Genomic DNA, 12,962 nt, shown 5'->3' with positions numbered 1-12,962 from the left:
GTCTGGCGAAGGTCTGTTTAACGAGCAAGCTCACAGCAGCTCTCCATCCTCAGTGGCGCCTGCTGGCTGGAGGCTGCTGGCTCCCTACTGGGGAGCCAGAACCTGGCCCCCCCCAGTAGGGGTTCTGGCCTATTCCATCACCGCTGAACATAGGGGGGAAGCTGGTGGTAAAGCTCTGGTTTCTCTGACTACCTGTGGAGCAACCAGCACATTTCACACAGGATCTCACTCACATTTACACACATGGCCTCAGGGAGGAAAGGTTTAACCTGTGCATGCTCTCTCTTTTTTCCATCCTCCCGTCAGAGGTATAATTGACTCTGTCTGACATGTAAACATAGTGGTAATAATCCTCTTGATGTTGAGCGGCGGAGCACACAGCTGCACGAGGTGCTGGGAAAAGCCATCGGGCAGCGAGCATCTGCTGGCTTGTAGCGTTCCTGCCGCCTGCCTGTTCAACTGTGTGACTACGCTGACCAGAAAACAGTTCCCGGGAGACGTCGATGAAGTGTCATTTCTTATTTGAATCAGATGAAGAAAACAAAAGGATTAGAATCTCAAGGCGGAGAGGTTACGACTACTGTCACTAGTGACAGAAGAGGAGAGTCAGAAAGGAATTATAATGGTATGAATAATATCTAGTAAAGTGAATAAAAAACATGTTAATGCTTCTCTTGGCTGTGCACCGCAGAAAAGATGTGACACTTTGAGTGCGCTGATGAGAATAACACTCTATATTACATTCTTTTAAGCTGTTTCCTGTGTGCCTTTGTGATGAAATCCAGCTGCTCTGTGCTATTATAAAATACTATTATACAACAAATGATCTTAAGTTCAAGTGAAGAGGCAATTACAGAAAACCAAAAACACTGAATGGCTATTACTGAAAAACACCATCCATAAATAGTACGAAAAAGGAGGTTTGATATAAGATTTACTGTGAATTTATAAGTGTAAATGTGTGTATGCAATGTGGCAGCGCAAGAAGCTGTAAACACAATATTGATATTATATCGCCTAATAAAGAAAGTTTATATGGTGTGTGTTAGTAAGCAGTTGCCTATTTACAAATCCAGTAAACATAGTTAACATTCATTTGGGTCGTATTTATGGTCACTTGACAAATATAAGTCCAATATACACTCCCCTTTCACCTGTGTACTGGTTTCTGCCAACTTGTGAGATATAGCTGGCTCTTTAGCAGCTAAATTCTCTATTATATTCACTGGCTAGTTGCTAACTTTGTTTGCCATTTGGTGTAGGGCAGGTGGTGTACGGTGGATTTATCATTAACTTTTTCACTAGCGAGGTTAATGAGAGCAGTAAGTCTGAACCAAAACAGTAAAGTTGCAGGCCTTAAAACCAAAACAATGAATGGAAAGGTGCTAAAATGCTCCACTGAGCTCAGGGAAATGGTTGAGCCGGGTGTTAATTATCTGTAGGTTTGATGCTATGAGTGATTAATCTTTTACATTACACATAGTCATTTGACCCTTTTTTTTTTATATGAAAATATTGACTTGACAAGCATTACTTTAAGAGAAAGCTGAACTGAATGAAAAGGTTTCTTGGATGGAACCTTCTCATTTTCTCTTACCTATTATTCCCCTCTTTATACTGTCATTGTCCAATTGGCTAGATTTTGCAGCCTTCTAGTTTGACCTGAAAAAGACCCCTTAAACTTTGAAAGGTTGCCACAGTAAATCAGTGCATCGGAAGTGTGCACTATCCTCTGCAGTGCAGACACTGGTTGTGGCAAAGCTGGCAAGATAAAACCCCATGAAAAGTGTTTGTTGGAGATGAGTGCATAGCAGACAGCGGGGACTGGGAGTTCACGACCGGGTGGATGTCGGCTTGATCTATACTGAATCAACACACAGCGAAGGTTGATAAGAAGGCTTAACCTTCTCTGCTGGTGGAGAGACTCTCCTGATGCCCACTTACACGTGTGCACAGTTTTGTGAAGATACGGTGTGTACATAAAGAAGCACACGGGCACACTTGCAGATACGGACACATGTAGGGAGATAATGACACACACACACAGACGCAGACACTGACACGCACAGCCCACTGAGATCTGTGTCAATCCTGGACAAAATAAGCATCAATTGCTTTGAAAAGGTTTTCATATCAGTCATATTGACAGAATCAGTGAGAACAGGGATAAAGGGGGAGAGATGCAAAGAGAGAGGAGATATAGCGGAGGAGAGCGGGGGATATAGATGAAAGACAAAAGAAGGACAAAAAGCAAAGAGAAAAAAACAGAAACCAAAAGTTGAATAAAGTAATGAAAGCGAAAGAATAAAACATGGGGAAGGGGAGGTGGGGGGTAAAGCAAAAAAAACAATTTTGACACAAACCACTAGTTGAAAACAACACATACAGAGAAATCAAAGATGATAAGAGAAGAGGAGAGATAAGATACAGGCAGAGACCAGGAAAGCATAAGAAAGAGTGTGAGAAAAGTGAAGAAACTTTTCTTTGTCAAAGTGGTAAAGCTTAGCAAGAAAGACGCCGTCTTGCTCTCTCTCCCTTCTGACAATAAAACATGAAGGAAAACAGATGTGACAACCCTTGCTGCTCAATGTGATACAGTGTCAAGTACCGAGCAACACATGCACACACACACACACACTGACAAACACTCACGGTGTGTGGCCAGAGCCCCCTATCTGAGTACCAGTGCTCATCCTGACACTCCAAAGGGGCTCAGTGTGTGCACTGTCTAAGATGTTTAATTCATACAGCCGCCTGCTTGTGCTTGACATGAATGTGTGACGGAGGAAGATGGGAATGCGGAGCATTATGCGCAACAGCCAGGCTGAGGATGATGCAGAGACACAAAAGAGGGAGGCTACATAAATAGAGAGAGAGAACAGAATGCCAATAAGAAGAAGAAGAAAAAGAAGAAGAAGAAGAAGCAGGAGAGAGAAATAAAACAAAGTTAAACTGTGATGTAGGAGTTTCCACAGCGACAAAGAAAACAAGGATACAGAAGTAGACATAGCTGAAAACTGTGAAGCAGTAAAATAACACCAGAGTTAGAAAAATGAATAGATGATAGAGCTCATGTATGAGACTGATTCTCAGATGCTAGGACACAAAGAATGAGAGATGAATAGAATTAGAGCAGTAAAACTGAAAGAGAAAAAAAGGACAGTGCAAAGTGAGAAAACAGTGGAGTGAAATTTCACACACACACACACACACACACACACACACACACGCACACACACACAGGACAAAAAAACTGTGCAGATTTCAACCAGGCAGGCAGTGAAAGCTCAGAGTGCTGAGGGTGTGTGTTGCAGGTCTCAGGAGAGGCAGGCAGGGGACTGAGTGCTAGCGATTTTCTGTCATATCTTTCTTTCTCTTCATCCCTCACACCTGTTATCCACCTCCTTCTCCTCCACTGCAGTATGGGCCATCTTAAAAAAGTATTCCTGCATGTGGAGCATTCTTAGGTATAAATTTCAATTAATTTGCACACTCTGGCTCTATCCCTTAGTTGCCATTCTCCACCAGTCCACCAGTTGCCCTCAGAGTTTTCTCTCTCTTGTCTGTTTAGACTGGATTGAGTGGGAGAAAGACAGATGAGATACTGTTGCTTGTTGCATCGAACCTTTGTCGCAACATTTTACTGTCTCGTTTGTAATACATGTGCTAAATTGGAAGAATATACAGAACTGAAGTGAAATCTGAATACTTTTGTTTGTTTTATGACCAGATTATTTTGAGAATGTGTTTCAGACTGGTTTCACTGGGCTGCCAGGTTTAGTGCTTTTCAAGCAATTCACTCTAAGCGGTGTTGTTACAGCTTTTGCTTTTTCCCCTCTCATTTTTTGGGTAATGAAACAGATCTATTTTCTGGACTTTAAGAGTTAGTATGTCACTCAGATGATCTTAGCTCTGTAGCACAGTGATTTTGTGTTTGCATTTGGCCTGCTGGCATTTAAGGCTTTCTTGAGCATACTTATTGTGTTTTGGGTTTTTGGTTTTCTGATTTTCCTCCTGTGTTCCTGTACTGTTTTCCCCTCTACACCTTGTCTGTATCAGCTCTCTAAGTCCTTCCCTGTTCCCAGTGTTTTCCCCAACCAATCAGCTCCTTGCCTGTGCTCTGCCTAGTCACCTGTTCCCCCATCCCCTCATCAGTTTAGTATTTAAGTCCTGGTTTCCAGTTTAGTCCTTGTTGGATCCTCTGTTCTGTTCAGTTCAGTTTTGCTCTGCCTGCACTCAGACCTCAATAAAGATTTATTCTTCAAGTTCCTCTTGGCTGCAGTCTTCTGCGTTTGGGTGCACCTGCTCCACTTTCATGGTACTCACTTACATGGTCAAGTTTTTTCAGTCCATCCATGAGGAGGACCTTGCTCTGGCTATGAGTTTGACAGCAGTTCGCTGGGAGTCGGTGGAACGTGAGGCTCCATTCTATGTTGTCCCCGGTAGCCATGCCGCCACCAAGATTGTTAGTCACCTACTTGCTAGCCACCAGTATGATAGCCTCCAGCTTGCATCTCAGCCTGCACCCTGGACTACTAACAACCAGCCTGCACTCCAGTCAATTAGGCTCAGATATGTGAGCCTGTCCTGAGCTGACTAGCCCGCTACCTGTTTGTCCTGACCCAGATAGCGTTCTTCCTGCCTGTCCTGATCCCGCATTTCCTGAACCCTATGACACTAAGGTGGAGTGGCTGAGGAGCCACCATGATGTCCAGTGGTTACCCCTATAAGGGACTTGCCTTGCCGTTTTCACAGGGTACCGTGGAGTCTCCAAAAGCAGGCGTGGTCCCCATGGCTCCTGACACCACTGGCTCTCTCAGCAGTCCAATGCCACAGAGTCTCCACCGCCCAGCACCACAGACTTTCTGCTGCTCCGCGTTACTACTGAGATCCCTCCTATCCCTCCTGTCCTTGCTGAACTGCAGCACTCTCTTGTCCCTGCTGAGCTGCAGCAACCTCCTGTTTCCCTGGCTCCGCTGGCTGCACCTGCCATCGCCCTGCAAGAATCCCAGCCGTCAGCTGCACCTGCCATCGTCCTGCCAGACCCTCAACAGTCGGCCGTCTGCGCCGACTTTCTGCCAGCCCTTCAGCAGTCAGCTGTCTTACATTGTAAACCCTGATCAAATGATTGTACCTATTACCTTGTAGTATATGCAATGTAGTATAGCATAATGTGGAATTATTAGAGGCTTACGGTGGCAGGAAATGGGAACCCAGCCAGAGAAATGATCTGCTAGGGCAGAAGACTGAAGTATTGATGTGTGTGCACATTCAGCTGCTTTTGCTACCTCAACCGTTTGTGAGAAAGCGGAGAATAAAACTTTGTTAATGACTGGACCCACTATGCATCTCTCCAGTGAAAAAACATCCGTCACATCTGTCAGGTGATGTTTTGCAACCTGAGTTTATATCTGCTGGAAACATTCATAAAAACACAAATTGATTTACAGACACACAAACCCAAAGCCCTCAGGCAAATTTAGAATGAGGTGTAACATAGTTGGCCAATCACACACTGAATAATAGAGAATAAACAGAGCACTCATTGTACATGAAGACTAATCTGTTTATTATATATACGCATCATGATATCAATATCATCATTAATATCCATCATTAGGCACCTTATATGTAGATAGACTGGGAGTAGAGACTTGGTCTGCATGCCTGTTGGTTACAAAAACACTCAGAACAGAATCGAAACATGCTGTCAACATGGCAGAAAAAAAAAAACAAAACAAAACTCAGATTTGTTTGTCCTCTTCTTAGATTTTGTTTGAGGTGTCGCTTACATGTTTGCCTCTACATGTTTATGCATAACTAATATAATATGTGTGAGCGGCTGTGACTGTGTTAACTGCTAATTTGTCAAGAAATGTGTGTGTACATAGTGTCACTGTGTGTGTGTGTGTATGTGTGTGCTTGTGTATTTTACACACAAAATCTGCATTTGTGTGCAGTTTTTCGTGTGTGCCAGCATGTGTGAAGTTATTGTGCAATAACGTTGTGTGAGGTTTAGTCTGGCTTTCTCTTGTGTAACAGTGCACTGTGTATCAGCATCTATGCATGCGTGCCAAAACCTCTCACAGGTACTGGGAGACTACGGGCTGAGCCAGTTCGGGCATGTCCTCGGACATCTTGGCACAGTTGCCAGATCGAGAGCTGGTTATACCTGGATATCAGAGCCAAATACACTGTGGAAAATTTCCCTCATGCCACTGGAGGAAAATCTATTCTCTTGCTTCCATCCCTGCTAGTAGGGAACACACACTCTCTAGAGAGTAACAATAAAGAATATTTTATTGCCTACACCCGGAGTTATTACAGTGCTGCAGCTCAGGATATGGATCACTAAAACACACTGCTACATTTGTTATGTACTGTGGAGCCTGCAAGCAAATTCGGGTCTTGACCGAAAGTTAAGACTCCCTGCATTAAATTTGTAAAAAATAATTTCAAAGATGCTTTGAGAGCAAAAGGAATATATTTCATTACAAAGGCTTTCAGTAATCCATTACAGTCACATTGAAGTGCAGAATTGCAATTGAGTTAAAATACAGACAGCGTACTTTCTTTACAGGGCCACCATCTAAAATATGATGAAATTCAATGCAAGTGGATCATATACTGTAAGATCACAAGCACTCAGCCTCTTGCTCTTTTTTCCCCCCACCAGATTTTGGGAATTCATGGACATTGGTTTTGTCAGGCTCTAATGTGCAAATTTTTATGCCTCTGACCATATCCGAGCAAAAGTTAGAATTTAACTTAAAGGCATAGTTTGAGATTTGGGGAAGTACGCTTATTTGCTTGCAGAGAGTTGGATCAGAAGATGAAAAACACAAAGTGGTATCAATCTTCTCATCTACCTCTCGCAAAGGAAGAGAAAAAGCGTATTTCCCAAAATGCGCAACTACTCCTTTCATGCCATTAAGAGGTTATATTGAATGTTTTGAACAATATCATCAATATCAATTCATTATACTGATGAGAATGATTATAACGTAGAGTCAGTAACTCCTGCCGAGGGTCATAAATGAAACCAGGCCTGACACTAAAGAAACCTTTTACCACTGCAAACCATTTCTTCCAGTTCACAATTTTCCAATCCGAAATCGAAGAGTGAAGAATTCCAAACTTTAACAGAAGCTTCAGCCCTCCTCTTCCTCCTGTCTTGGCTGACATGGACACGGCACCTCCAGCCGACCGTGAAATAGCCACTTGTGTTTTAGCCCGAACAACTCCATTCCTATGTGACTGTCAGCATGGCAGCGAACCCTCCCTCCACCCTCCACCCTCCACACACACACACACACACAAGGCTTTTGTAATCCTGGAGGACCGACTGTATGTCCTGAAGAACTGATCAATACTATTCAATCTGCTTGCAGGCCTTTGCCGCATTAGGCTACGGCTGCTATCCAAACAATGAATGGCTGGACACAGAGGGACCCGTGTACAAATGGAATCCCATTAAAACGCAATGGCTCTCAGGGGCCGACGCTGACCCCCCCTTTTTTTCCCTCCCTCTCAAACTCGCAGCAGCTATTTTATGCTCCTCTGATTGACAGCTCCTATCCAGGAGAGGAAAGATGTTGTTACCGTGACAACAGCTCATGCTACACCGGTATGGATATGAGCTTTTGATAAATATCACTCCTGCTACACTGAAATCAGTGGCTGATATTTAGAGGTCATTATACTGGCTACAAGATTTTATAATGTATTTACACTCACACACACATAGAGGCGTAGATGAAACTGGTCCATGTAACAACTGTTTTGTTTTGCGACAGACACATGTGCTTTTTTAAGTGCAGTTAAAATACCTATAATATCAACAGTGAGTGGCCATTATTCACATTGACAGCAGAGATTTGAGTTTCCCATCAGAGATAAATAGGATACACTGTATCTTCCTAATAGACTGACAGACAACATTTCCATGATGAGCTTTTGCGCACAGCACATCTCATTTCTACACTATTTTCAGTATTTCTCATCTAAAAATAGTTCCAAGCACTGAGATGAACAGCAGACAAAGCAATAAAGAGTCAGCAATACAGAGGGGAGGAGATGAAAAAGGCTCTTCTTCTGTTATCGGTGATGTCTTTTCTTCTTTTTCGCTCCTTATTATCCCGTAAAGAATTTCAAGCCAGAGCATCTATTGGTTCACAAGCCCTTTTGCTTTGCTTGCTCCTTTTTTCTTTCAGCCACCCCCTTTTGGGTTACCAAATCAGTTTACCTACTAGCACAGTGCTTTTAGGGATACCGAGGGAATTTCCCTTCCAACTGTTCATCCCTTTTTTTTTCCAGGTTCTGCTCCATCTCCTTCAGATTGCTTTTCACAATGATGTTGTTCATCTCGGGGAGCCAACTTAACCGTACCTAATGTGTTGCCAGGTTCAATGTTTATTCCCCTACTAACTGTTGGTTGTTTTCACAATGAAGTTCTCTCAGGTTATCCTATGAGAGCAATCCACGATATTGAGAGGGCAAAAAGTGAGGAGAGGAAGATAGACAGGTACAGATACTTCACCAGGCGTTGCTGAAAACACTGTTTACAGGATCTATGCACAGAATGAGAGAGAGAAAGAGCACAAAAACACAGGCATGGTTGTGTAAATTGTGTCACCCTTTTGCAGTTGTTGGAATATAATTTGTGAGGAGATAAGCAGGAAGAATTAGGGAAGGAAACGTGTACAGTAGTGGTCTTGTGAACTGTCTTTACGTTGCCACTACAGAAAGTCCTTAGCAGGGCGGAACCCGCCTCAGCAGTGCACCACAAGAGTACCCATGGGAGAAAATACACCTTAAAGTGCTATGATGAAGGAGCAAACATGCCACAAACAGACCAAATGACTTTCTTTGAGTTTGAGTGACAGTCTGAAGAAGTGGATTATGGGTGTCGGTCTTTGCTGTAAGAGTAGGGGTGTCGTTCTGGGATCAGTTCCCTAAAAGCCAACCAGCACATATATAAAACTATCGTCCAATCAAAAGGCAATGGTACAGAAGTTATCCTGGTGTTTAAATGCTTTGAGGAAACCCAGCCAAGCTCTTGTTGCTTGCAGCCAGTGTTGAATTCTGGGTAGGTGAGCGTTGGGAGGGCTTGGCTGTTGGCGACGACCTTGAAGGAGAGTTGAAGGGATGTCTGAGAGGAAAGTAGGAGTTATAGCATGAAAGGTCTGGTGGAAGTTTTACTGCAAAGGTCAGAAATGACTGGAGATGGGATGCATGTAATGGAAACTGTTGGTCAGTTTCCAGGAACTTGTGAAGAATTGTTTGGACTGTGAGGAAACGACAAGTCAGAACTTGTGGGAGCTTTTCAGGAGTGGCTGGGAACATGGCATGGGTTTTTTTCTGTATCGGTCTTAGGAGGAGTCGAGGACGGAGACCAAAGGTGTGACACGAAGAGCTGTGATTGGTCCAGGAGGAGGTCCGGGGATCACATACAGGAGGTCTGGATGTATGTTGACAAGGCGGTGGGCGTCTGTTTGTGACTGGGTTGTCCTGCTCCATCAGGCTATGGTGAAGATGGAGTGCACTCCAGAGAGGCTGCGGAAAAAAAAAAGAACAGAAGACAGAAAAGATTGGAAAACATTCATGAGAGAAAATAACAGAAAGAGGGTGGGGGGAGGGTGTGAATGGTAAGAGGGAAAAGCAACCTCTTTCTCTTTCCAACGAAAAATCAGAAATGGCAAGAAAGAGAAAAACAAGATGAAAACAGAGGAGCAGAAAGAGAAACGATGACGACCATCACAGAAAGAGCGGGGAGGGGGTGCAAAACGAAACCGAGCGGAGTGACGTAGATGAGAGAGGAAATTAAGAAGTTGAGATCAAACAGGAAAAAAAAGAGAAAGGGCCGAGATAACAAGCATGGGCACAGTGAGGCATAAAAATGGATCAGGGGATGGAATTAGAAAAATAGAAGAGAGAGGGGGGGAGATAAGAGAGACAGGATAAAAGAGAGAAAGAAGGGGGGGGGGGGGGGGGGAATAAAAAGAGAGGAGACAATTATAAAATGGCATGAGAAAATCAATGCAGTGGGCATCATTGTGCTTGCAGGCGCCGTACAAAGGGAGGTGGAGAGCAGTAACGTGTCCATCAAATGCAAACACACCAGCACATGTCAGTGTCACACACACACACACACACACACACACACACACACACACACACACAAACACACACACACACACACACACACACACAGAAGCATTTCAAATGCAGAGTGAAGACAAGGAGGATGAGTCATGCAGATGAAGCGGAGAGAGACAAGTGACATTTAGAGCTCAGTCAGAGCATGTGATGACAAGGCACAAAGATACATGCCAACCCCGACTCTGACAACAGCTTGTGTGTGTGTGTGTGTGTGTGTGTGTGTGTGTGAATGCAGGGCTCAGAGCAAGGAAACAGATTTGTGATTTTATATACTATTCTATTCGATTGTGGGAGCTGAAACTCAAAGAGAGAGTAATGTAGTAAGTAAATACACTTTGTTCCTTGACTTAAAAGCATCAATACAATACAATGTAAAGGTACTCAGTTATGAGTAAAAGTCCTACATTCAAAATCATACTTAAGTAACACTCAGCTAAATGTACTTAAATATTAAAAGTAAAACTACTCGTTCTGCAGAAAATTGGCCCCTATGACCGATAGATGATTATATACTTATTATCATTAGATCATTAGTACTGTTGCATGAATGTGCAGGTAAGATAAGATATACTTTATTTTCCCTGAGGGGAAATTTGTCTCAGGTCACATAATGCACACATTATATAGGTATATAATTTTTATGTACAGACACATACAAAATGCACTATTTTACCCCTGGTACATAGAGTACATACTATTTCTAAAATAACACTACACAATGACTTGTGATCAGTAAAGTGGAGGAGACAATAAAAACATTAAAAAAAACAGGTGCGCAAAGGAGGCAAAGTCCATAAATTAGATATCCAATTGAATAAAACAAGTTAAACAGTATTTCACTCATTAATCATAAGATATATTTGTGGGGTGCTGAGATGATTAATGAGGTGGAAAATATAAATATTTAGAAGAAAAATGCTTTGGACTATTCTCTAATCTGTTCTTTTTTGTGGACTTGTGGAGATTTTTCCCTCTTTGGGGCTTTAAATTAAACCAGGTTTAAGTCTTTGGTGGAACTGCTAACATAGATGTCTGCAATGTGACAAGTAGCCCCAATTAGACACTTGCTTTTTTGTAAGGAGTCACAAGCTACAAAGATCGGGAACCACTGTATTAATCTTTAACAATGCACTGTATTTTATAAGCTTTTATAAGCCAGTACAGACGGCAAATAAATGTAATAAAAAGTACTCTACTACTCTGGTTCAGCTTGGCTATTATTTTACACACACACACACACACACACACACACACACACACACACACACACACACACACACACACACACACACACACACACACACAGTTACAGCTATTTCAACCACATTATATTCATCACCGTTATTGACAAACACTGCTATGCATCTGTTCAAAAGCATGTAAACACCATGTCAGCCCACACACACACACACACACACACACACACACACACACACACACACACACACACACACACACACACACACACACACACACACACACACACTCTCTCACTCCTTGTTAACTGTATTAGTGCCAAGGCTTATCAGTGCAGTGGGACCACACACCACAAAAGGCTGAAATTCATTACAGTCGTAGGAGGGCCTTGACAAGCTGTCAGCATGTTCAAAAAAGATTCTTCCAATCCCCCTCCCTTCTCGGTCTTTGGAGCTATCTGTTGTCTTACACACACACACGTGCGTGCATGCACACACAGACACACACGGGAATGTCTCATTGTCTACATCTTAATTTCAAGGATAGTTTGCACTGTCACACGCAGACACAAACGGCTACATTTATACCGTCATACAAACACGGAATACTTAGTTCTGAATCTTAATTTCATGGATAGTTTACATTGACTCTCTCTGTCGCACAGACACAATCACACACACACACAGACACACACACACACCCACACACACATACACATATTATTCTGGGGTAGTGGTGAATGGAGAGCAGGCCCAGAGGTGCAGTTCAATGACATACTCTGTACTTCCAATTTATGTTGGCATCACTACATCTCTCTTGGTTGCCACCATGCACACACACACACACACACACACACACACACACACACACACACACACACACACACACACACACACACACACACACACACACACACACACACACACACACAAACCCTTTCTCTCACTGCGTCTCTTTCTATAACACACACTCACACACACAAACACACACACAGACAATACATGCTCTGCATTTTAATATAAAGGATAGTTTGCTGCTATGGCTGTGGTTACGTCAATGTGAGAAAACATTTTCAGATGATAAAAGAGATTCCTGTTGCCATAAAACCATGCAAAACAATAATATCCTGGATGCTTTCACAACCTTTATATGGGTATATTTTCCAATCTGATTGAACAGTTAAATACCAGCGTAAATAAAACGAGTACGATCCTACTTCAGCGCTCTTTCAGTCTTCAAGGACAGAAAAGGGCAAATTACTCTGGAAAATCTTTTCTTTAACATAATTACTATAATCTGCCAAACCTAAATTAAACAGACCAGCGTGTGAATGCCTCCCTGACATGAGTGTGGACTGTGTGTGTGTGTGTGTGTGTGCTGCAGCGTTTGAGAGAGAATTACAATTTCGGTATGTTTCTGTGGTGTGTAATTGCATGCGTGTGTGTGTGTGTGTGAATGAGAAGCACAGAACACTCGGTTTGTCTCCAGTTATTAAACTAACCAATTACAGGGCCCACTCATCACGTTTACGTCCCAAACAAAGGGAGAGTTGATCTATTATTAATGTACTGTTCTGCTGTGTAATTCACCCACAGTTTCGGTCT

General features: G+C 42.8%; 1 protein-coding gene across 1 annotated transcript in view; it reads right to left on the bottom strand.

Annotated features, from left to right (window-relative positions):
• Nucleotides 1-5,577: 5,577 nt before the first annotated feature.
• samd12 (sterile alpha motif domain containing 12) overlaps nucleotides 5,578-12,962 on the bottom strand; it is a 111,704-nt gene continuing 104,319 nt past the window's right edge. The window contains exon 5 of the mRNA XM_042436613.1: nucleotides 5,578-9,555. Within this exon, the coding sequence (XP_042292547.1) occupies nucleotides 9,524-9,555 (32 nt within the window). The 3' untranslated portion in view covers nucleotides 5,578-9,523. The remainder of the gene's footprint in view (nucleotides 9,556-12,962) is intronic.

This window comes from Thunnus maccoyii, chromosome 15 (assembly GCF_910596095.1).
Source record: "Thunnus maccoyii chromosome 15, fThuMac1.1, whole genome shotgun sequence".
NCBI classification, from domain to species: Eukaryota; Metazoa; Chordata; class Actinopteri; order Scombriformes; family Scombridae; genus Thunnus; species Thunnus maccoyii.
This window is presented reverse-complemented; position numbering and strand designations above follow the sequence as displayed.